Raw genomic sequence first — 23,964 nt, 5'->3', positions numbered from 1 at the left:
ATGTAATTAAACACATAATAGTTAAAGATATATTAATTCAAAAGAAAAGCCGCCGTACAAAATGCGGTCTTGGATTCTCTAGTTTAAAACCAGTAGACTCAGTGGTGCGGACAAAATCAGGTAGCGCATTCCGCAACTTAGCTGATTCGTAAGAAGAAAAATTAAGACCATAACTGGTTGTTTTAGGTTTATTGAGGGACAGAATGTAATTTCCGGGAAGATCACGCATAAGAAGATTTTGAATGCGCTTATTGCATAGAGATGTAGAGTTTGACTTAAGTGGTAAGAAGACAGGTAATTTGCAAATATAAATCTCAGTGTTCTCTTATTTACATTATTCTGTTTCTTTGACAAGAAATTTGCTACGATGATAACAGCGAAAAAAAAGCACTGCCTTGTCGCGAATGTTTTATAACAAAAGCTACTTGTTGAGAAAGCAAAAGTCTTACTTAAACAGCAGACACCAGCGCTACTCCTTAGTATCTGGCTAGAGATCTTCTTGTCACTATTGTTTCCTCGGGCCGCGCTTTAACAATTGGATGAGGGCCATTATCGTGCTTCTCAAGTTGCCTCGTTCATGCTCGAAAACAATTCTGGGTAATTCTTCCATTCCATGACAAGGAAAGCTCAACGATTCTCATTTCATTGATTTTTTTTTTATAAGTGTCAGGTCACCCAGTCATACCAGTAAAATACAGCACCGACTGAACTTTTCAGCTTTCAAAACTTGCCCAAATTGTATCGGTAGGTCCTGGAATTAGTCCACAGAAAGGCCAGAGAAAAAACTTCACTCGTGAACCGCCATGTTTTACAACCGAGCATTTTAGGCGTCCCAGTCTGCATGAAACCATCTCTCACCTCTGTCTCGTGAAGACCAGACATGCACGGTTCTTACGTTACGTTTTTGCCTGTACAATCAACTGAAATCTCAATTGCTTGTAAAAAGTTAACCAGCATCTTCATTTTTTTGGTAGTCTAGGTATCGGAAAGCCTAAACATTAATTTACGCATGCGCTGACGGAATGTTTGAACACGAGAGAAAAATGCAGTACCTCCAGACGTGGCGCTGGAGCGTCGTACCAAACGAGTCATCCCGGGATTTCGGCCCGTGCGATCGCTTTTGGACGCAGTTGGCCCTTCGCTGCTTTCTGCTACCGACCTTGCCTCCCGGTACGGCATTGAGGGAGGGATATGTCGGCCCCTAAACCATATAAGACAAATCCCACGCCTACTCACAGCTTCTCAGACCGCCCTTGTCATTACAATATAGCGTAACATTTCGATGACTTATATATTCAAAGGTAAAGTCACTTTATCTGACATATGGTAAGCACTGCAGTCGCAGATTACAAAATGCACGCACGCGCCCTGCTGAAGGTAACATACATACATGCATAAACTTTATTTCATCTCGAATTTCAGAATAACTAAAAGAGCCAATGTCTTCGAGACATTACATTTACAACTAAAATACATAGCATATACAGCTACATAACTAAATACATAATAATTGAAGATATATTATTTCAACAGAAAAGCCGCCGTACAAAATGCGGTCTTGGATTCTCTAGTTTAAAACCAGTAGACTTAGTGGGTACGGAGAAAATCAGGTAGCGCATTCCGAAACTTAGCTGATACGTAAGAAAAAAATTAAGACCATAACTGGTTGTTTTAGGTTTATTGAGGGACAGAATGTAATTTCCTTGAAGATCACGCATAAGAAGATTTTGAATGCGCTTATTGCAAAGAGATGTAGAGTTCGACTTGAGTGGTAAGAAGACAGGTAATTTGCAAATATAAATCTCAGTGTTCTCTTATTTACATTATTCCGTTTCTTTGACAAGAAATTTGCTACCAGGATAACAGCGAAAAAAAAGCACTGCCGTGTCGCGAATGTTCTATAACAAAAGCTACTTGTTGAGAAATCAAAAGTCTTACTTTAACAGCAGACACCAGCGCTACTCCTTAGTATCTGGCTAGAGATCTTCTTGTCACTACTTTTTCCTCCGGCCGCGCTTTAACAATTGGATGAGGGCTATTATCGTGCTTCTTAAGTTGCCTTGCTTATGCCAAAAATAATTATTGGTAATTGTGACATTCCATTGCAAGGGAAGACTTCCGATTGTCATTTTACATATTTGTCCATAAGTTTCGGGCCACCCAGTCCCACCAGCAAAATACCGCATCGATTGAAGTTTTAAGCTTTCAAAACTTGCCCAAATTGTATCGGTAGGTCCTGGAATTCGTGCACAGAAAGGCCAGAGAGACAACTTCACTCGTGAACCGCCATGTTTATAACGTGGCATTTTAGGCGTCGATCCCAGTCTGCATGAAACCCTTTTTCACCTCTGTTTTCTTTCAAAGGGTTGCCTTCACCCCTTTCCGGCTTACTGATGCCAGTCTGGTGGCTTCTGTGGACGAAGATGGCCCAAAAAACCACCTATAAAATGATAAACCTAGCAGATTAAGGCGAACTCGCTCGCTCTCCTAATATGAATTGGACATTTGTTACACGGCGTTATGTTCATACCTGAACACCAAATCCACCGCGAATACCTGAATTCTATACCCTTACTAAAATCCACAAGCCTACTCTTGTAGGGAGACCAATAATCTCTGGTTGTAACGGGCCTACAGAAAGAATATCAGCATTTGTTGACACATTACTTCAGCCTATTTCCACATCACAAACGTCCTATCTGAAAGACTCCACAGATTTTATCAACTTCATTGAAAAGACGAAGATGGGAAAACGAACTTTCCTTGTAACGAAGAGGGAACCGCAAGAAGAGGGAATCACTACAGTATGCAATGCGTACGACAATTTTCACAAAAATAACCCTCCAATTCCTACTAACTATATCAAAGAAATGCGAAGACTTATACTTAAAGAGAACTCTTTCCAATTCAACGGAAAGAACTATCTTCAAATTCACGGTACCACTATGGGTACGAAAATGGCCGTTGCTTTCGCAAACATCTTCATGGCCTACATCGAGACAGAAATTCTTAGCAAAAGCGTCATAAAGCCACTGATTTGGAAACGATACATTGACGACATTTTTTCGTTGTGGGATGTCAGCAAACAGGATATAGACAAGTTCATCACACAAGCAAACTAACACCACCCTACAATAAAATTTACGGCTGAGATCTCGAACACTGAAGCCACATTTCTAGACACTGTTGTATACAAAGGCAAACGTTTTCAAAATCAATCCACTCTGGATGTAAAAACACACTTCAAGCCAACTGAAACCTTTTAGTACACCCATTTTTCCTCCTGCCACCCACCAGGTGTCAAAAAAGGATTCGTGAAGGGCGAAGCCCTAAGGCTCCTACGCACTAACTCTTCAAAAACAACTTTTGAAGAGAACATTAACAAATTTAAATCACGTCTCTTTGCTAGAGGTCTGATTGAGACACTTCTATCGGACATTAAATTTACGGAAAGGGAATCAGCGCTGAAACAAAAAAATGAAGACCCAAAGGATATCTTGCCCTTTGTGACACAGTATCATCCGGGAGTGCCACACCTTAAAAAAGTTTTATTAGAAAAATGGCACTTGATACAAAATCAGCCTTCTCTACGGCAAATTTTCAAAGAGCCACCACTCATATCCTTCAAAAGAGGAAAATCTCTCAAGGACGTGCTTGTGAGAGCGAAACTTTAAAGAGGTCAAAGACCAAAAAATACAATACAATAGCCTCATGTGAGAGTGTAACTTCAAAAACCAGAAATACGGTACAAAAATCTCTATTGTTAAGGAGTTGTGTAGGCCTGTCAATCCTTGCTACCTACTACAGTAGTTGTGGTGGTCATCGTGGTCATGGTGGTCACAGTGGTCGTGGTGGTCACAGTAGTTTTGGTAGTCATGGTGGTCACATTGGTTGTGGTGGTCACAGTAGTTGTGGTGGTCATTGTGGTCACAGTGGTTGTGGTGGTCACAGTAGTTATGGTGGTCACAGTGGTGGTGGTGGTGGTCACAGTAGTTGTGGTGGTCATGGTGGTCACAGTGGTGGTGGTAGTCACAGTAGTCGTGGTGGTCATGGTGGTTACAGTGGTCGTGGTGGTCACAAGAGTTGCGGTGGTCATGGTGGTCACAGTGGTCGTGCTGGTCATATTAACTGTGGTGGTCACAGTGGTCGTGGTGGTCACAGTAGTTGTGGTGGTCATGGTGGTCACAGTGGTCGTGGTGGTCATGGTGGTCACAGTAGTTGTGGTGGTCATGGTTGTCACAGTGGTCGAAGTGGTCACGGTAGTTGTGGTGGTCATTGTGGTCAGAGTGGTCGTGGTGATCATGGTGGTGACAGTGGTCGTGGTGGTCACAGTAGTTGTGGTGGTCGTGGTGGTAACAGTAGTTGTGGTCGTCATGGTGGTCACAGTGGTCGTGGTGGTCACAGTAGTTGTGGTGGTCATGGTGGTCACAGTGGTCGTGGTGGTCACAGTAGTTGTGGTTGTCATGTTTGTCACAGTGGTCCAAGTGGTCACAGTAGTTGTGGTGGTTATGGTGATGAAAGTTGTCGTGGTAGTCACAGTATTTGTGATGGTAATGGTTTCAGTTTCCTATAATAGGCAATTTTCACATTGCTCATTTTAATCCACATGCCCAACAACCATTTCTCAGCCAAAGCAAAGGAAACTGCCCGCGTGAAATAATGTGGAAACTAATAAATTAAGTACTTTCCATTTTGGGACGTTGGTAAAAGATCAGATTATTCGCTCCAAATTTTTCTTTTTATCATTGTTATTATTTTCATTTTTAATTTGAACTTGTGCGCTTGGTCTATTTTATTTTTCACTCAACTCTGCTTAGTTGCCTGTCTATGTCGTTGTCTGTGGGATCCATTTGGATTGAGAGAAACAAAAACAAACGTTTTGTTCCTTCATCAGAAAGGAATAGTTGTGTATATTTTCATTTGAAGGGGTTTGCCCATCACTTGTTACAATTCATGTGATTTTTTTTCATCTTTATCTTACGAAAAGGAAATTTAGAGAGACCAAAAATATTATTAGGTGTTTTGAGAAGAACGAAATAATTCTTCTTGAAGCATGTTTTGTTGTCAAATTTTCGGAAATGGTGACCAAAACATAACTGTATCGTTTATAAAGGGGAGCATATGTAGAGGATATTACACGGTGGCGAGAAGATATGAATTTTATGTTCTCGTGGCAAGAACAATATCTCACGAGTGAGCGAGGCGAACTCGTGAGATATTGTGAGATCCTATTCGCTGGCTTTTGACAAGTGACTCTGAAATGTTTTTTTGCCTTTTCCCTTCGCTTGTTGAGCATTTGCTTGTTTTCTTTTAAACCTCATGCTATTCAAGAAACGTTCATTGCCTAACTACTGGTGAATTCGACAGTACATTTCACTTGAAAAACCGATATCGCACTCATCGCTTCATGATTCATGCGCTTTCGGTTTTTCGCGTAAAATTTACCGTGGAATTCACTAGTTTGGCAGAGAAGAAAATGACCTAATTAAGCAGTAACCGGGAACACCAAAACGCTATCAATTCCAAAGCCTTTTATTTTCACTAATCCTTCAGCCAGTGTGAATAAACAACCCGGGAGCTCCGCTTTTGGGCTTTCCTAAATCTCAGGCTAAACCTATATATTATACAGGTGTTTGCCGTCTTCATTTTTCATCTTGCTTCGATCAAAGAAATACATGCCTTCATAAAATGCTCCCCATCCACTGTCGATTCGAGGTGGTCGACCTCGTCCATCGTGATGGATGTAGACCCCTTTCTACGCAAGAGGGTATCTTTTGCATTCCAAGTACAGTGCATGAGGTATCCATCTTGGGGAACCAGATAGTACAAGTTCTCTGAGGCGTCCGCTCAGGAAATGCTGCTCATTCCCACTTTCCGTCCACTTCCTGAAAGTGCAGGGGATAGGGAAGTCTCACTTTAAAGTGGCTGGGGTTATTGTTGGAAAACTCTCCTCCTTCTGCTCTGCTGGGTACAGTTACGTAAAAACGCTCATGCCTCCACGTCTCGTTTATGGATCCAATTGTTGTATTTGCTAGGCCGACCTTTCCATGGCAAAAACAGCTGTTCTTTACTTCGCTTAAGTATTTTTTTAACACGGAACAGAGAGTCGTCATCCACTGTCCCTTTTTGACGGTCCTGCTCGTGAAACGGGCCCTCCAAGGGAGTCCCGTCCATCTTCTCTACCCTGTACTAAGGCACGGGACCCTGTTGAACTCGACACACTACAAACACTTCCTCCGTCCGTCCTGGCAAGTACCCTTTCTTGAAAGGTCGATGATGTTTTCTCAGCCCATTTTCATACTGGGTTTCTTTTTCCATCAACAAGGGTTCAATTGTTCGCCACACAAAGGGGTCCACACCTCTCCCTCGTTGTCCGACGTCACCTCTCGGGGGGCCACGCCGATGTTCCGATGTCGACTGGCATTGTACCCTAGTACCAGTGACTGCACTGCATCGTCATACTGTAAGGTATTGGCTGCCGTCAGGTAACTTTACATGCACCCTTTGAATGTCCGATTGAGCCGTTCCACCATGGCTGCCTTGGCATCCCGGTGTGTGAAAAAGTGATAAATTTTTCCTTTTTCAAAAAGTTCTGAAAGGTCTGGTTATAGAACTCTTGACCGCGATCCGTCCGCAATTGCACGGGACGCCGTTCGCCACTTTTCAAAACCTTTTCAAAGGCTTTCACCGATTCAGTTCCCGTCTCTTTCTTGAGCGGTAGTACCCAGGCGTATTTAGTTAATGCATCCACTACTGTCAACAAGTGACGGCTTCCTGGATCGTACTTGGCCAAACGCTGCACTTCCACCAAATCTGCCACCTACTCTTAATCCAAGCCAAACGCCAAAACGGGAAGAGTTGGGAAATGACGCAGTTGGGGTTTGTGCATGGTGTAAGCAAAATCCCTTTCTAAGAGGTCCTTGGTTTGTGTTGAGGTCAAGCCATGTGCTTTGGCAAACCGCTTTTCCCCTCTCAAACTCCCTGGGGCTCCAGAATCCAATCTTGCGTATTTACACGCTTCTTTTTTTCGAGTGGCATCCTCTCAGAAGGAGTCGTTTCAACAGCAATCCAGCGAGGCCGGGGAGACGTTGGAGGTACTCCTTTTGTAGTTGTCGGAACGACCACCAACTCTGTCCGGTGTGCTTGTGATCTAACCACACCACCCATAAACATGATTTGCACGGAAAAGGGCTATAGAGACCTGAGCTTGGCTTCTCATTGGGAGTGAAGAAGCAGCCTCGAATTGGATGATATAAACTAATTTGGGTGTTGATTGGGTTAAAGAAGATTGTCTGTCTTTTGATTGGTTGCAATATGATTTTGGTTAACCAATCAATGCTTGTGAAAAAAGTGTCGAGCCAATCATTTCTTGCCACGTCTAATTTCGTCAATTATCGTATGACATAAAGATATTCCACTGAGTTCCGAGACTTCATTTTCACAAGATGGAGGGCAGCAATGGAGCTCCACGTCAGCCACTACAACATATTGCATCGAGGCATGTGATACCAGTGGAGGAGAACGAGAAAAGCGTTTTCAGATTTAAAGAGGATAGGTGAACTCATCAAAGAAACTATAGAAAACCCTGATGTTGTAAAAAGGCATCGAAAAAGAAGAGAAAGAGGAGTTAAACAAAAAAAATTCCTAACGGTAATTGGCGTCCATGGAGTCACAGGTAAACCATGTTACAGTGTTACTGTAATTTTCAGGCTTCAAAACGATGAAATAATCACAGCGTTTCCAACAGTTTGACTGTGGCAGTAATGGAGATAAAGATGGAGCATAGCAGTGGATAGAATAGGCAATGAAGATAAAGACAAAAGACGATGTATGATGATGATGATGATAATGATAATGATGATGATAAAGAAAAGGATGAACATTAAGAATAACATGAGCAAGAAAATGAAGATTAAAAAGAAAGAATGACATTTTGCTTATTGGAGTCAGACTTTAACGATCTCAAGTTAGGCATGTAGTGCGCATGGAAGCAATCACATACCTAAAGCCTCGTGCAAAAAAGAAATGTTGGAGGAAGGCTAAGCATCATTGGGACCCTGTCAGTACCATGGAGGTATTCCGCTCGAGCCTCAGCTTTCTTTTCCCAACGTCAATGCTGTAAGAAAGGAAATGATGGAGAAGCCCCTGTTGCAATGTCCCTTCCACTGCCTTCCACTGCCTTCCACTGCACCACAATGTATCCAGACGTAGTTGGCGGTATGTACGGTGTGTGGTAAAAAAGTGTTCTTTGTAGGTGCGCGGCGACAAAGGCCCCGCTTTGATAGAGGCTTTGCACCGTCAACTTCACCCAGATGTTGCTGAGGAACCCTACCAATGCCATTGTAGGGAACCTTTGAGGGTGGTACTTGGTCCCGTATGCAGTAACCGCTGTTTGTTTTCTTTTCCAGCTGAAATTGAAATGGCCAAAGAGCAAAAATATTCAGTAACCTCTGTTGTTTACGAGACGGGGGGTCACTCGGACCCCCACACGTTCTCGCCTGTATTTAGTCCTTATTTCATTAAAAATTGTTTATCGCTTAATTTGCGTGATTTGAGCTTAATTTCCGGTTCAGGTGGTCGTGGTGGTGACAGTAGTTGTGGTGGTCATGGTAATCACAGTGGTCGTGGTGGTCATGGTGGTCATGGTGGTCACAGTGGTCGTGGTAGTCACAGTAGTTGTGGTGTTCATGGTGGCCACAGTGGTCGTGGTGGTCATGGTGGTCATAGTGGTCATGGTGGTCAGAGTAGTTGTGGTTGTCATGGTGGTCACAGTGGTTGTGGTGGTCAAAGTAGTTATGGTGGTCACAGTGGTCGTGGTGGTCAAAGTAGTTATGGTGGTCATGGTGGGCACAGTGGTCGTGGTGGTCACAGTAGTTGCAATGGTCGTGGTAGACACAGTAGTTGTGGTGGTCATGGTGGTCACAGTAGTCATGGTAGTCACAGTTGTTGTGGTGGTCATGATGGTCAAAGTGGTCGTGGTGGTCACAGTACTTGTGGTGGTCATGGTGGTCACAGTGGTCGTGGTAGTCATGGTGCTCACATTGGTCGTGGTGGTCATAGTAGTTGTGGTAGTCATGGTGATGACAGTGGTTGTGGTGGTCAAAGTAGTTATGGTGGTCAGAGTGGTCGTGGTGGTCAAAGTAGTTATGGTGGTCACAGTAGTTATGCTGGTCATGGTGGGCACAGTGGGCGTGGTGCTCACAGTAGTTGTGGTGGTCATGGTGGTCATAGTGGTCATGGTGGTCACAGTGGTCGTGGTAGTGACAGTAGTTGTGGTGTTCATGGTGGTCACAGTGGTCGTGGTGGTCATGGTGGTCATAGTGGTTGTGGTGGTCAAAGTAGTTATGGTGGTCACAGTGGTCGTGGTGGTAAAAGTAGTTATGGTGGTCATGGTGGGCATAGTGGTCGTGGTAGTCACAGTAGTTATGGTGTTCATGGTGGTCACAGTGGTCGTGGTGGTCATGATGGTCATAGTGGTCGTGGTGGTCACAGTAGTTGTGGTTGTCATGGTGGCCACAGTGGTTGTGGTGGTCAAAGTAGTTATGGTGGTCACAGTGGTCGTGGTGGTCAAAGTAGTTATGGTGGTCATGGTGGGCACAGTGGTCGTGGTGGTCACAGTAGTTGCAATGGTCGTGGTGGACACAGTAGTTGTGGTGGTCATGGTGTTCACAGTGGTCATGGTAGTCACAGTTGTTGTGGTGGTCATGGTGGTCAAAGTGGTCGTGGTGGTAACAGTACTTGTGGTGGTCATGGTGGTCACAGTAGTCGTGGTAGTCATGGTGCTCACATTGCTCGTGGTGGTCATAGTAGTTGTGGTAGTCATGGTGGTCACAGTAGTTATGCTGGTCATGGTGGGCACAGTGGGCGTGGTGGTCACAGTAGTTGTGGTGGTCATGGTGGTCACAGTGGTCGCGGTGGTCACAGTAGTTGTGGTGGTCATTGTGGTCATGGTGGTCACAGTGGTCGTGGTAGTCACAGTAGTTGTGGTGGTCATGGTGGTCACTGTGGTCGTGGTGGTCATGGTTGTCACAGTGGTCGTGGTGTTCAAAGTAGTTATGGTGGTCATGGTGCGCACAGTGGTCGTGGTGTTCAAAGTAGTTATGATGGTCATGGTGGGCACAGTGGTCGTGGTGGTCATGGTGGTGACAATAGTTGTGGTGGTCATGGTGGTCATTGTGGTCGTGGTGGTCATGGTGGTCACAGTAGTTGTGGTGGTCACAGTGGTCGTGGTGGTCATGGTGGTCACAGTGGTCGTGGTTGTCACAGTAGTTATGGTGGGCACAGTGTTGATGGTGGTCATGATGGTCACAGTGGTTGTTGTGGTCACAATAGTTGTGGTGGTCATGGTGGTCATTGTGGTCGTGTTATTCACAGTAGTTGTGGTGGTCATGGTGGTCACAGTGGTCATGGTGGTTACAGTGGTCGTGGTGGTCACAGCAATTGTGGTGGTCATTGTGGTCATGGTGGTCACAGTGGTCGTGGTGGTCACAGTTGCTGTGGTGGTCATAGTGGTCATAGTGATCGTGGTGGTCACAGTAGTTGTGGTGGTCATGGTTGTCACAGTGGTCGTGGTGGTCATAGTAGTGTTGGTGGTCATGGCTTTCACAGTGGTCGAAGTAGTCACAGTAGTTGTGGTGGTCTTGGTGGTCATAGTGGTCGTGGTGGTCACAGTAGTTGTGGTGGTCATGGTGGTCACATTGGTCGTTGTGGTCACAGTAGTTGTGGTGGTCATGGTGGTCACAGTAGTTTTGGTGGTCATGGTGGTCACAGTGGTCGTGGTGGTCAAAGTAGTTATGGTGGTCACAGTAGTTGTGGTGGTCATGGTGCTGACAGTTGTCGTGGTGGTCACAGCAATTGTGGTGGTCATTGTGGTCATGGTGGTCACAGTGGTCGTGGTGGTCACAGTTGCTGTGGTGGTCATAGTGGTCATAGTGATCGTGGTGGTCACAGTAGTTGTGGTGGTCATGGTTGTCACAGTGGTCGTGGTGGTCATAGTAGTGTTGGTGGTCATGGCTTTCACAGTGGTCGAAGTAGTCACAGTAGTTGTGGTGGTCTTGGTGGTCATAGTGGTCGTGGTGGTCACAGTAGTTGTGGTGGTCATGGTGGTCACATTGGTCGTTGTGGTCACAGTAGTTGTGGTGGTCATGGTGGTCACAGTAGTTTTGGTGGTCATGGTGGTCACAGTGGTCGTGGTGGTCAAAGTAGTTATGGTGGTCATGGTGGGCACAGTGGTCGTGGTGGTCAAAGTAGTTATGGTGGTCATGGTGGGCACAGTGGTCGTGGTGGTCACAGTAGTTTTGGTGGTCATGGTTGTCACAGTAGTCGAAGTTGTCACATTAGTTCTGGTGGTCATGGTGGTCACAGTGGTCGTGGTGGTCACTGTAGTTGTGGTGGTCATGGTGGGCACTGTGGTCGTGGTGGTCATGGTAGTCACAGTGGTCGTGGTGGTCAAAGTAGTTATGGTGGTCATGGTTGGCACAGTGGTCGTGGTGTTCAAAGTAGTTATGGTGGTCATGGTGCGCACAGTGGTCGTGTTATTCACACCCAGATGTTGCTGAGGAACCCTACCAATGCCGTTGTAGGGAACCTTTGAGGGTGGTACCTTGTCCCGTATGCAGTAACCTCTGCTTTTAACCACTGTTTGTTTTCTTTTCCTGCTGAAATTGAAATGGCCAAAGAGCAAAAGTATTCAGTAACCTCTCTTGTTTATGAGACGCGTGGTCACTCTGACCCCCACACGTTCTCGTCTGTAGTTAGTCCTTATTTCATTAAAAATTGTTTATCGCTTAATTTGCGTGATTTGAGCTTAATTTCCGGTTCAGGTGGTCATGGTGGTCATGGTGGACACAGTGGTCGTGGTGCCAACAGTAGTTGTGGTGGTCATGGTGGTCACAGTGGTCGTGGTGGTCACAGTAGTTATGCTGGTCATGGTGGGCACAGTGGGCGTGGTGGTCACAGTAGTTGTGGTGGTCATGGTGGTCATAGTGGTTGTGGTGGTCACAGAAGTTCTGGTGGTCATGGTGGTCGAAGTGGTCGTGGTGGTCACAGTAGTTGTGGTGGTCATTGTGGTTATGGTGGTCATAATGGTTGTGGTGGTCACAGTGGTCGTGGTTGTCATGGTGGTCACAGTGGTCGTGGTGGTCATGGTGGTCATAGTTTTTGTGGTGGTCAGAGTAGTTGTGGTGGTCATGGTTGTCACAGTGGTCGAAGTGGTGACAGTGGTCGTGGTGGTCAGAGTAGTTGTGGTGGTCATGGTGGTCACAGTGGTCGTGGTGGTCGCAGAAGTTGTGGTGGTCATGGTTGTCACGATGGTCGTGGTGGTCATGGTCGTCATAGTTGTTGTGGTGGTCACAGAAGTTGTGGTTGTCATGGTGGTCATGGTGGACAGAGTGGTCGTTGTCGTCACAGTAGTTGTTGTGGTCATGGTGGTCACTGTGGTCGTGTGGTCATGGTGTGCACAGTGGTCGTAGTGGTCACAGTAGTTGTGGTGGTCATGGTGGTCACAGTGGTCATGGTGGTCAAAGTAGTTATGGTGTTCATGGTGAGCACAGTGGTCGTGGTGTTCAAAGTAGTTATGGTGGGCACAGTGGTCGTGGTGGTCATGGTGGTGACAGTGGTCGTGGTGGTCAGAGTAGTTGTGGTGGTCATGGTGGTCACAGTGGTCGTGGTGGTCGCAGAAGTTGTGGTGGTCATGGTTGTCACAATGGTCGTGGTGGTCATGGTCGTGATAGTTGTTGTGGTGGTCAGAGTAGTTGTGGTGGTCATGGTTGTCACAGTGGTCGAAGTGGTCACAGTAGCTGTGGTGGTGATTATGGTCACAGTGGTCGTGGTGGTCACAGTAGTTATGGTGGGCACAGTGTTCGTGGTGGTCATGGTGGTCACAGTGGTTGTTGTGGTCACAATAGTTGTGGTGGTCACAGTGGTCATGGTGGTTACAGTGGTCGTGGTGGTCACAGTAGTTGTGGTGGTCATGGTGCTGACAGTTGTCGTGGTGGTCACAGTAATTGTGGTGGTCATTGTGGTCACAGTGGTCGTGGTGGTCACAGTTGCTGTGGTGGTCATGGTGGTCATAGTGATCGTGGTGGTCACAGTAGTTGTGGTGGTCATGGTTGTCACAGTAGTCGTGGTGGTCATAGTAGTGTTGGTGGTCATGGTTTTCACAGTGGTCGAAGTAGTCACAATAGTTGTGGTGGTGATGGTGGTCATAGTGGTCGTGGTGGTCACAGTAGTTGTGGTGGTCATGGTGGTCACATTGGTCGTTGTGGTCACAGTAGTTGTGGTGGTCATGGTTGTCACAGTTGTCTAAGTAGTCACATTAGTTGTGGTGGTCATGGTGGTCACAGTAGTTTTGGTGGTCATGGTGGTCACTGTGGTCGTGGTGGTCATGGTGGTCACAGTGGTCGTGGTGGTCAAAGTAGTTATGGTGGTCATGGTTGGCACAGTGGTCGTGGTGGTCACAGTAGTTTTGGTGGTCATGGTTGTCACAGTTGTCGAAGTAGTCACATTAGTTGTGGTGGTCATGGTGGTCACAGTGGTCTAGGTGGTCACTGTAGTTGTGGTGGTCATGGTGGTCACTGTGGTCGTGGTGGTCATGGTGGTCACAGTGGTCGTGGTGGTCGCAGAAGTTGTGGTGGTCATGGTGGTGACAGTAGTTGTGGTGGCCACAGTTATACATACCTATACAGGGCTATACAGACCTATACACAGGTATACATAGCTATTCGCAGCTATACAGGTCTATACACAGCTCTACAGCGCTATACAGAGCTATACAGACCTATACAAAGGTATACAAAGCTATACACAGCTATACAGATCTATAGTCAGCTATACAGCGCTATACACAGCTATACATACCTATACAGGGCTATACACAGCTATACAGACCTATACACAGGTATACATACCTATACACAGATATACAGGACTATACACAGCTATACAACGCTATACTGTGCTATACACAACTCTACACAACTATACACAAGTGTACATAGCTAAACACAGTTATGCAGAGCTATACACAGCTATACAGGGCAATACACAGCTACACAGGGTTATACACAGCTATACAGAGCTATACAGACCTATTCACAGCTATACAGGGTTATACAGAGCTATACACAGTTATAAAGGGTTATACACGGCTATAAAGGGCTATACACAGATATTCAGAGCTATACACAGTTATACAGGGCTATAAACAGCTATAGAGAGCTATACACAGTAAAACAGGGCTGTACAAAGCTGTAAAGGGCTATACTCAGCTATATACAGGGCTATAAACAGCTATGCACAGATATACAGGGCTAGACACAGCTATACAGGGCTATACTGGGCTATACACAGCTTTACAAAGATATACAGAGCTATACAGAGCTAAACACAGCTGTACGCCGCTAAGCAGCGCAATTTAAGGGTTGTATCACATACCTAGGGTGAATCCCATGTGCGCAATGAACCTCTTATCGAGTTCTCAAGACTAGCATAACTTTCACAGCTGAATGAAAGTCAACTTATGAAGTCTAGGAGGTTTGTATGGTACACTAAACCATCTCATTATCATAGGGAAACTCCCTTTAGTCATCAGCGCCAACAATAAGAACAAGGTCAAGTTAGGTGAATATGTATTAAAGTAGGTTTTTATATACCTAAAAAGTTCTTCTCCTGAAGACAGATATTGAGTATTTCGTAACTTCAATTCATCATATGGCCCGTACGGCCCCGCGCGCGCTTTCGTTGCAAAACTATTGGGATAATCCCCGTATGAGGGCCGTACGCATTAGCGCGAGAAGGGCCGGAAAAGCCGTACGGCCCTACTAGGAACACGTACTGCTCCGTGCGATGCAATTTTAGGGGATTTCTTTGCTTTTAAACATTCAAGTAATTTACAGCCAGAAAATCAACTGCAAAGAACATATTTATAGATAGATTTTCTGTGCACATTTTTGTTTTTATTTTGTCCTAACTTCATCTTCTGAGTGCTCATAAATAGTGTAAAGAGCCCATATAATAAAATGCTTATTGACTGAGTTTAGGTCGGGCCGGAAAGGAAAACATTTGGCCCTCGGTCATGACGCCATGACCTCGGGCCAAATATTTTCTCGTCCGGCCCTCCCACTCAGTCAATAAGTACAAAGTTCAAATTGGTTTCTTTAGTCTTCGCTTTTTCGCAAACATGACTCTCAAAGATTGCGTCATAAAGGAAAATATAAAATTGCTGAATTACTCGCTTTTATTCTCCTTGATGTACAATAACAAATTACACTATCCCTGCTTATTGTGTTAAAATCACATAAAGAACAATAAAGAGTCTGATGTCCAGCTATACAAGGTTATACAACTCGTCGAAATAGCAGTACACACAAATTGCCGTTATCACTTGTTTATTTCTTTGATAGCACTTTACAACAAGTAAAAGAGAGAATGCAGTCAATGAGGTAACGCAGAACTATCAATGATATACGATTAATTCCGAAAACTATTGTGGTCGATTACAGTGCAACGCGCCTTACCGTGGCCACCCAACAAACTTTCACATTTGACAACTACATGTAAATACTTCAACTCAACAACCCATGCAACGGTGTTCCAACTTACAACTGTGTGAACTTTGCAAGGAGGCGTGACTGTCAAACAAATTCACACATCCTGATTGGCGGACAATTTGTAAAAAAACTTGTTAGGTGGCAACGGAAAGGTGCGTCACACTGTGAACATTCAACAAGTTGTACTTATTCTGAAGCAATTCAACATGAACGAGTTCGCATACGATTAGTTATACCTTTTCCAACATAAACATGAAATACCAAGATACAAAAGAACAAGAATAGTCCTACAAAATCTATGTAATCACTCAATTTTGACACAACGCTGTATTTTCCTAGTAATTTCTCTGCGGATTAATATGAATTAGAATCACGAATCACCATCCATTAAAGATTGAGCTCAAAAGTCTGACAAGGGTATCTTTTTGAAAAATATTCTTTTAGCATAAAGAGCGGATTTAAAAGGTAACAGAAGTGAAGGATTCCAAATTCTATCACATGACCAGAAGGCAGAGATCCCATGAGATAGCACGGCGCTTGCGCAAGTCATTGCACGATTTGCGCTTAACGCGGTACGTCATACAAATTCTTGGAGCTTGGTTTTTCTACACTAAAAACCTTTTCTAACACAAATTGCTGGAGAGGTTAACGTAGTTAGCCTTAGTTGGAACCCAGCTTAGGCTCTAACGTAGTTGGGTGCCAATAATTCAGTGATTATGTCCGATCACGAAGACCACACAACTGACGAGCGCGCCCCTGAAACGTCAACGAACAGAGGCGCCCAGAATATGCCTTCAGCAGACGCTTTCGCGGATATGTTCAAAGCTGCCATGGCTCCAGTTCTGAGCCAGCTGACGAACTTGAACGAGAATGTAAGCTCAGTGCTCCTGAATGGGCACGACGACTCCGATGAGGACGGTGAAACCGCCTCTAATGACGGGCCCGCCAAATCTGCGGACATGGATGCGGATTTATCCGCGCTCCTCGCCTCTGCGGGCAAAGGTGCGAATGACGAGGCTATGCCGTGCGAAGACCTCTTGAAGGAACTCGCGCAGGACTTAACAGTAAGCGAGAAGACTTCTCCGCCCCTTCACGAAGGTCTGGCGGCTATTTTTAATAATCTTTTGTCCGAAAAGATGGGGGACGAGAAGCTCAAGGTCAAACTGGACAAATATTCTCGTCCAGAAAATGTCAAGGGTCTGCGAACCCCGAGAGTGAACCCCTCAATCTGGAGCCAACTTTCGACTACCATGAAAGCTCAAGATGTACGATCGCAGAAGGGACAAAACACTCTTATCGGCGCCATTACAGCCATGACAAAAGCCGCCGATTTGGCGCTGGGAAAATACAGCCAAGACAAAGAACTGATCACCTTGTTGACAGATGCTGTTGCAATGGCACTTCAATACAACCACGAGGTGAATCACTCCCGACGCCTGGCCATGAAGAAAGAGATGCATAAAGACTATGCCGCTTTATGCAACCTGTCCACTGTTGATGGCACCACAGAGTACCTGTTCGGAGATTTGTCAAAACTCGCGAAGGATATCACAGAGGCCAATAAGTTGACGAAAAGGGTTCGCCCTCAACATTCCGGGAATTCCCGTGGCGATAAGTACGCTGGGCGCTCAACATATGGCTCGAGCCAGCGAAGGTTCCAGCCTTACCCTAGAGGAAAATCCTCTGATTTTTTAGGCAAAAGTCGCTTCTCAAAGCCGCCGAGAAAGAAAAAGGACGGCGAAACCAGCCAGCGCCAATGAAGGTGTCTGAGGTATGTAATGCAAACATGACATCTTTGTCTATTGACATTGTACATAGCTTGGTAAAATCACAAACTAGTTTCCAAGCCGGAGAACTCAAGCATTTTTTGCCGCAGTGGGAAGCGATCACTACTGACCCTACTATTCTTCAGATTGTTACTGGAGTTAAACTTGAATTTAAAAACAGTGTTGCACCCATGCAACATTGCGTCAGACCTAGTATCTTTAACAGTCATCAACATTCAATTGTCAACGCGGAAATTGATAAACTTCTCGCTAAAGGGGTCATTATTCCGGCGGCACAGGAAACAGGGGAATTTATTTCCACAGTATTTTTACGACCGAAAAAAGATGGCACGCACCGTACCATTCTTAATCTCAAAGCGTGTAACGAATTTATAGCTTACCATCATTTTAAAATGGATACTCTAGAGGCTGCTGTAAACATGATGAGACCAGGTTGTTTCATGGCTTCGGTGGACTTAAAGGACGCGTATTATACCGTTCCTATCCACCCATCTCACCAGAAATACTTAAAGTTCTGTTTTGACGGTGTTTTCTACAAATATACCTGTTTGCCTAATGGCCTAGTTAGTGCCCCGCGCATATTTACTAAACTATTGAAACCTGTGTATGCCACCCTACGCAGCATGGGACATCTCAATTCAGGGTATATTGACGATTCTTATCTACAAGGCGACACCTTTGCGGAATGTCATAAAAATGTCATCGACACTATCATGCTGTTTACCAAATTAGGGTTTCATATCCATCCAGACAAATCGGTCTTCGTACCCTCTCAGACATTAACTTTCTTAGGGTTTGTACTGGATTCTATTGCTATGACAGTTACGCCTACAGGGGAAAAAGTTCAACGGATTCTGTCTGTCTGCGCTACGCTCTTAAAAACACAAATGCCCACAATTAGACAGGTCGCAGAGGTTATCGGTATTCTGGTGTCCAATTTTCCCGGTGCTCAGTATGGACCACTTCACTACCGCCACCTAGAGCGGGATAAATATCTCGCACTCATAGCAACCAAGGGCGATTACGGGGGGAAAATGCAATTATCCCCTCCCGCTCTAACAGAAATTCAGTGGTGGCGTGATAATGCCGTAACTCTCAAACGAGATATCCTACACGACCACCCCAGCACTTCAATTCAGTCCGACGCATCAACATTGGGGTGGGGAGCTGTTTTTGGCAGTCAGAAGACGGGGGGGAGATGGACCCATTCGGAAGCTGAATACCATATAAACATATTGGAATTACTTGCAGCCTTTTTTGCGTTAAAGTGTTTTTGTAGCCATATGAACAACTGCCACATCCAAATTCAGATCGACAATACCACAGCCCTCGCTTATATCAACAATATGGGGGGCTCAAAATCCAAGGAACTTAACCAGCTAGCTGTTCAAATTTGGGAATGGTGCATATCACGAGATATTTGGCTCTCAGCTGTGCACATACCTGGTCGGCTGAACACTGGGGCTGATGAAAAATCACGCGTGTTCTCAGATAATCACGAGTGGATGTTAAACAAACACTCGTTTTACAGGATCCTGTTGCGCCACCCCGGCCTCGATTTCGACTTGTTTGCAAGCCGCTTAAACTATCAGATCAGTAGTTATTGCTCATGGCAAGCAGACCCTAACAGTGCACACGTAGACGCATTTACTATGAATTGGAATGGGCACAAATTTTATGCTTTTCCACCCTTTAGCCTTCTTCCAAGATGCCTTCAGAAGATCAGTCAAGACCGAGCACAGGGTGTACTAATCGCTCCACTTTGGCCAACTCAAACGTGGTTTCCAGTCCTCCTACGACATTTGTGCGACCAGCCCTGGATCCTGCTTCCACGACCAGATCTTCTACACCACCCCTCCCGCAGTGGCCCACATCCACTACACAGGAATCTTCATCTGATGGTATGTCCTGTGTCAGGGAATCCTTCCGCCATTACCATTTTCCAGAGGAGGTTACCGACATTCTCATGGCATCCTGGAGGAAAGGCACTAAAAAACAGTATGCCACATACGTTAAAAAATGGATGGCATTTTGTCGTGAACGGAAAATTAATTGTTATTCACCACCACTGAGCGACGCCCTTCAATTTCTCTTGGGGCTATTTAATCAAGGGCTTAGCTACTCAACCCTTAACACTGCTCGCTCTGCCTTATCTACCATTGTTACGATAGACGGGGAGGGGAGCTTTGGTAGCAACCATATTGTTACACGGTTTATGAAAGGGGTCTTTGAATCGCGTAGACCCAAACCTAAATATGACAAAATTTGGGATGTTTCAGTGGTTTTGAAACATTTATCTTCTTTATACCCCAATGAAAAACTGTCTTTAAAGGATTTAACGCACAAGGTCCTTATGCTAATTCTCTTAGTTTCGAGTCAACGAGGGCAATCGATACACTACCTAGATCTACAGCATCTTACCATGGAGGAGGATAATTATTCCTTTGACGTCGCTGAGCATGTCAAGACCAGTACCCCCAGAAGCCCACACACGAGGATTGACATTGCTACCTATGAGCCAGACAGTACAATTTGCCCTTTGACTTGTCTGAAAGCATACATCAACAAGACCAAGGCTTTGCGCAATAACGAAACAAAACTGTTTATCAGTTATGTTAGGCCCCATAAACCTGTATCTAGGGACACGGTCTCTAGGTGGACTAAGGACACTCTTAGATTTTGTGGTATTGATACAAAGGTATTCACGGCACATAGCACTAGGTCAGCATCCGTTTCCAAAGCTAATGAAAAGGACGTCCCTGTCCATGAGATCATGGCAAAGGCAGGCTGGAAGTCTGCCGAGACCTTCCGTAAATATTACAACAAACCGGTTATTCAAGGAAACAGCCTTGCTTCCGCTATCCTTGACCAGTGAAAGCTTTGATATGTTTTTTGGAATAGTGCATGTGCTACGTTGCTCATATTGTTACTGTTAGACAATATATTACAAACATGGTTATCCTTGTTTATGCTCGCCCTCTTACTTTTGTGTGGATTTCATGCCTCTTGTTCGAGTGCATGTCGTATGGGTGCATCTACGCTTTAAAGTCTCATGGGATCTCTGCCTTCTGGTCATGTGATAGAATTGGAAAATTAAACGAGACTTACCTGTAAGTTGAAGTTTGATTGAGATTCTATCACATGACATCAGAAGGCGAGAGATCACATGCCCTCCACTATCACACCCACCCTCTCTTTGGCACTTTTGGTTGCCGGTCTCTTCCGGCACTTGGCTTTTTCAGCCTGCCTACTATTTTAGATGCACCCAGTACGTGGCTTTTAATTATGACTTGCGCAAGCGCCGTGCTATCTCATGTGATCTCTCGCCTTCTGATGTCATGTGATAGAATCTCAATCAAACTTCAACTTACAGGTAAGTCTCGTTTAATTTTCCAATTTTTTCTGAACAGGATAGATCTAGAGTAGCCTATGTTATGTGTATTTTACAAATCAATGCCTCTTAGGTGCGCTATTTTAGCCGCAATCTGTGCTGTAGACTTCGCAGCTATGTTTAAAGACATTTCCATAACAGCAAGAGACTTAACCACAAAATCATACAAATCATGCAAATTTTTTGAATTTATGGCAACTCCTTGACTTAGCAACACGTCCCGGCAAACCATCAAACAAAGCGTTTAAATGTTTCTCCAGGGTCCATGATCCACCTCCGCATTTTGACCTATCATGAACTGCGACCCCTTTTTCCTCTTGTATGGAGAGACAGTCGCCCTATTTCGCTTCTTTCGTTCGGGGTTTTTCCCGGGTCAGCTCGAGCTTGAACAATGTTGCCACAATCAAAGCATCTGCAGACTTCGGTGCATCCTATGCCACCCGCTACACATGGACACTTTGACTTGCGGAGAGAGACCGTCTTAACACGACTTTTGACTTGCATGTGGTTCTCCGGTATATAGGAAAATGAAAATGGAGGTTGTACTTGAAAATCTACCCATAACAAACTTGAACTGTTTGCGAACTATGTGAACGCTATGAAAGAAATGGATCGCAATAAAAACGTCTCAGTACATAAAAGATTCTTGATTTTTCTAAGGGCGAGGTTTTAAAATATATCACCACTGGTTAAAATGATGTGGTATTTTCTGAAAATTTATCGCACTGAGCAAGTGTTACATTAGTAAGATACCTGAATAAATTTTCCACATTCTATCAAACTTGAGAGCCGGCTTCACGCAGATGGGCTAATTACTCCCGAGTTATGAGATGAGTAGATTTGTAAGAGTGCAGCAAAATGCAAAATAGAATTTGGATCCGGTCATTTCAATGGCTAAGAGCAATTCAAGACGACTCTTAAACGCCCGCGAAAATTCGCGCGGTGTCTGACATGTGCAGACTGCAGACTTCAGACAAATAGCGCTGATAAACAGTATTTAAGTCTAAGAACCCATTTTAAAACGGTTAGCTTTCAATTGTTGTCAGACACCGGAATTGTAGCGGGTACTTGAGGTAGGGCACAGTAGGGTCGTCTTTTTGTAGCAAAATCATTGTTGCCACAACGCCCACCCCAATTTTTTAGTTATTTCTTATTTTAACATATTCATTGCATGTTTGCCCAAAGAGCTGAAATGAGTTCATCACAGGGGCCTTGCCTTGCAACGAAACTCGAATTATCACATACAAGATCAACACGGACACGGGATACAAATTACGTATTTAAAAAAATGTTTTCAGTTAATTAGGTTAATTGTAGTGACCGCAAAAAGAAAGAGAAACACTATTAGACTCTGTTATAAAGTACTGGACATGAGAGAAAATTAAACGTTTTAATTATTTGACAAGTAAGAAGAGCAAAACAGAACAAGTTCAACATTTTACTGGTCAGAATATTTAACCATTGATCAAAAGCTGTTCGAGGAGCAGCAGTAAGGAAAGCAGGTCTGAAGGCAGCATAATTAGGACATTGCAAAAGGCCCGAGTTAAAGTCTCATTATCAAAACCACCGCTACAAATAGGTGAAGACTTAACAGCGATAATTTAAAACGACAAGCGTCAAGCCACAGTCAAAAATGAATTGCATAACACTGAATAGCTGTGTAGAGCCCTGCAGAGCTGTATAGCAGTGTATAGCCCTATATAGCTGTGTGTAGCTGTGCATAGCCTTGTATAGCTGTGTATAGCCCTGTATAGCTCTGTATAGCTGTGTACAGCTATGTGTAGCTGTGTATAGCCCTGTATACCCTGTATAGCGCCTTTTTATCTCCAGGAACTTATTAATCATGTAAATACATTTAAATACAAGTTACGCTCCGACTGTGATGGACTGCTACTAAACCCTGTGAAATTTAAGACCTTAACAACGTTAGGAGATCGATCTTTTGCTGTTGCTGCTCCTCAACTATATAATTTACTGCCCTATGCGATCGGAGTAGCCCCTCAGAAGCATCTTTTAAAAAGACACTCAAGACATTTTAATTTCAGAAAGCTTTGTGGGAATTTTTATTAATGTGTTTTTGATCTCGTTTTAAGTAGGTTTATGTAGTTTTATGTTTTAAGCGCAGATGAAAATGGCTATATTTATATCGGCGCTGTACAAGTTTAATATTAATATTAATATTAAATTAATATTATTATTAATATTATTATTAATATTATTATTATTATTATTATTATTATTACTATTATTATTGTGTCCATCACGCAGGAAAAAAGCCAAATACTTGGAATGTTGTCGGAGACAAATTTAGAAATCTCCTTTCCTATTCTCAGGTCTGTGCAGTGCATCGTTTCTGAGTTATTTGTCGAATCATTTCCCGCAACTTTGCAGAGTTTTGTATGGAGCCGCCATGTTGGTGCAACCTCCGTTGTTCACCAAGTTTTAACACTTGTTTCTATGAATGATGCATGCCATCTTTTCTGTAAGTGTTAGATATTGAATAAGGCATTGGTTTGAGGAATAGAGCTGTTGTTGGCGTTGTTAGGAGAGGGTCTCAATGGGGTTAACCGTTAGCCGTGACACGTCAAGGGAAGTTAACCGTAAGGCGTGAAATTTTAACACTTGTTTCTATGAATGATGCATGCCATCTTGTCTGTAAGTGCTAGATATTGAATAAGGCATTGGTTTGAGGAATAGAGCTGTTGTTGGCGTTGTTAGGAGAGGGTCTCAATGGGGTTAACCGTTAGCCGTGACACGTCAAGGGAAGTTAACCGTAAGGCGTGAAATTTTAACACTTGCTTCTATGAATGATGCATGCCATCTTGTCTGTAAGTGTTAGATATTGAATAAGGCATTGGTTTGAGGAATAGAGCTGTTGTTGGCGTTGTTAGGAGAGGATCTCAATGGGGTTAACCGTTAGCCGTGACACGTCAAGGAAAGTTAACCGTAAGGCGTGAAAATGACAACAACTGAAAAATAACCGTTAGCCGTGAAAAAAAATTAAAAACATTTAGCGTGATTTTTTTTTACTTTTAAAAGTGGAATAGGGAGTGTTTCGAAGTATTTGAAGACTTCAGAGCACTCGACACCGCTTTTACCTCCTTTACTCTTCTCGTGGACATTCCATCTCGCTAAGCTTGTCTGACAAGACAAAACAAGTCCCAAGTAATCTCCAGAAAGAGAAGATGAGGTAAGAGAACGGAGCCCCATGCCCATCACAGTTTTTGAAGATCTATTT

General features: G+C 44.2%; 1 protein-coding gene across 2 annotated transcripts; it reads left to right on the top strand.

Annotated features, from left to right (window-relative positions):
* Positions 1-16,180: 16,180 nt before the first annotated feature.
* Positions 16,181-20,269, top strand: LOC138048866 (uncharacterized). 2 transcript variants are annotated; one of them, XM_068894981.1, is made up of 2 exons: positions 16,181-17,319; positions 19,032-20,269. In XM_068894981.1, exon 1 carries the CDS (start codon positions 16,265-16,267, stop codon positions 17,306-17,308), a length of 1,044 nt encoding a protein of 347 aa, XP_068751082.1. In that variant the 5' UTR covers positions 16,181-16,264; the 3' UTR covers positions 17,309-17,319; positions 19,032-20,269. The 2 variants fall into 2 exon arrangements, with proteins under 2 accessions (XP_068751082.1, XP_068751081.1); XM_068894980.1 differs by having other exon boundaries at positions 16,974-17,319.
* The last annotated feature ends 3,695 nt before the right edge of the window (positions 20,270-23,964 follow it).

This window comes from Montipora capricornis, chromosome 5 (genome assembly GCF_036669925.1).
Source record: "Montipora capricornis isolate CH-2021 chromosome 5, ASM3666992v2, whole genome shotgun sequence".
Classification (NCBI taxonomy): Eukaryota; Metazoa; Cnidaria; class Anthozoa; order Scleractinia; family Acroporidae; genus Montipora; species Montipora capricornis.
This window is presented reverse-complemented; position numbering and strand designations above follow the sequence as displayed.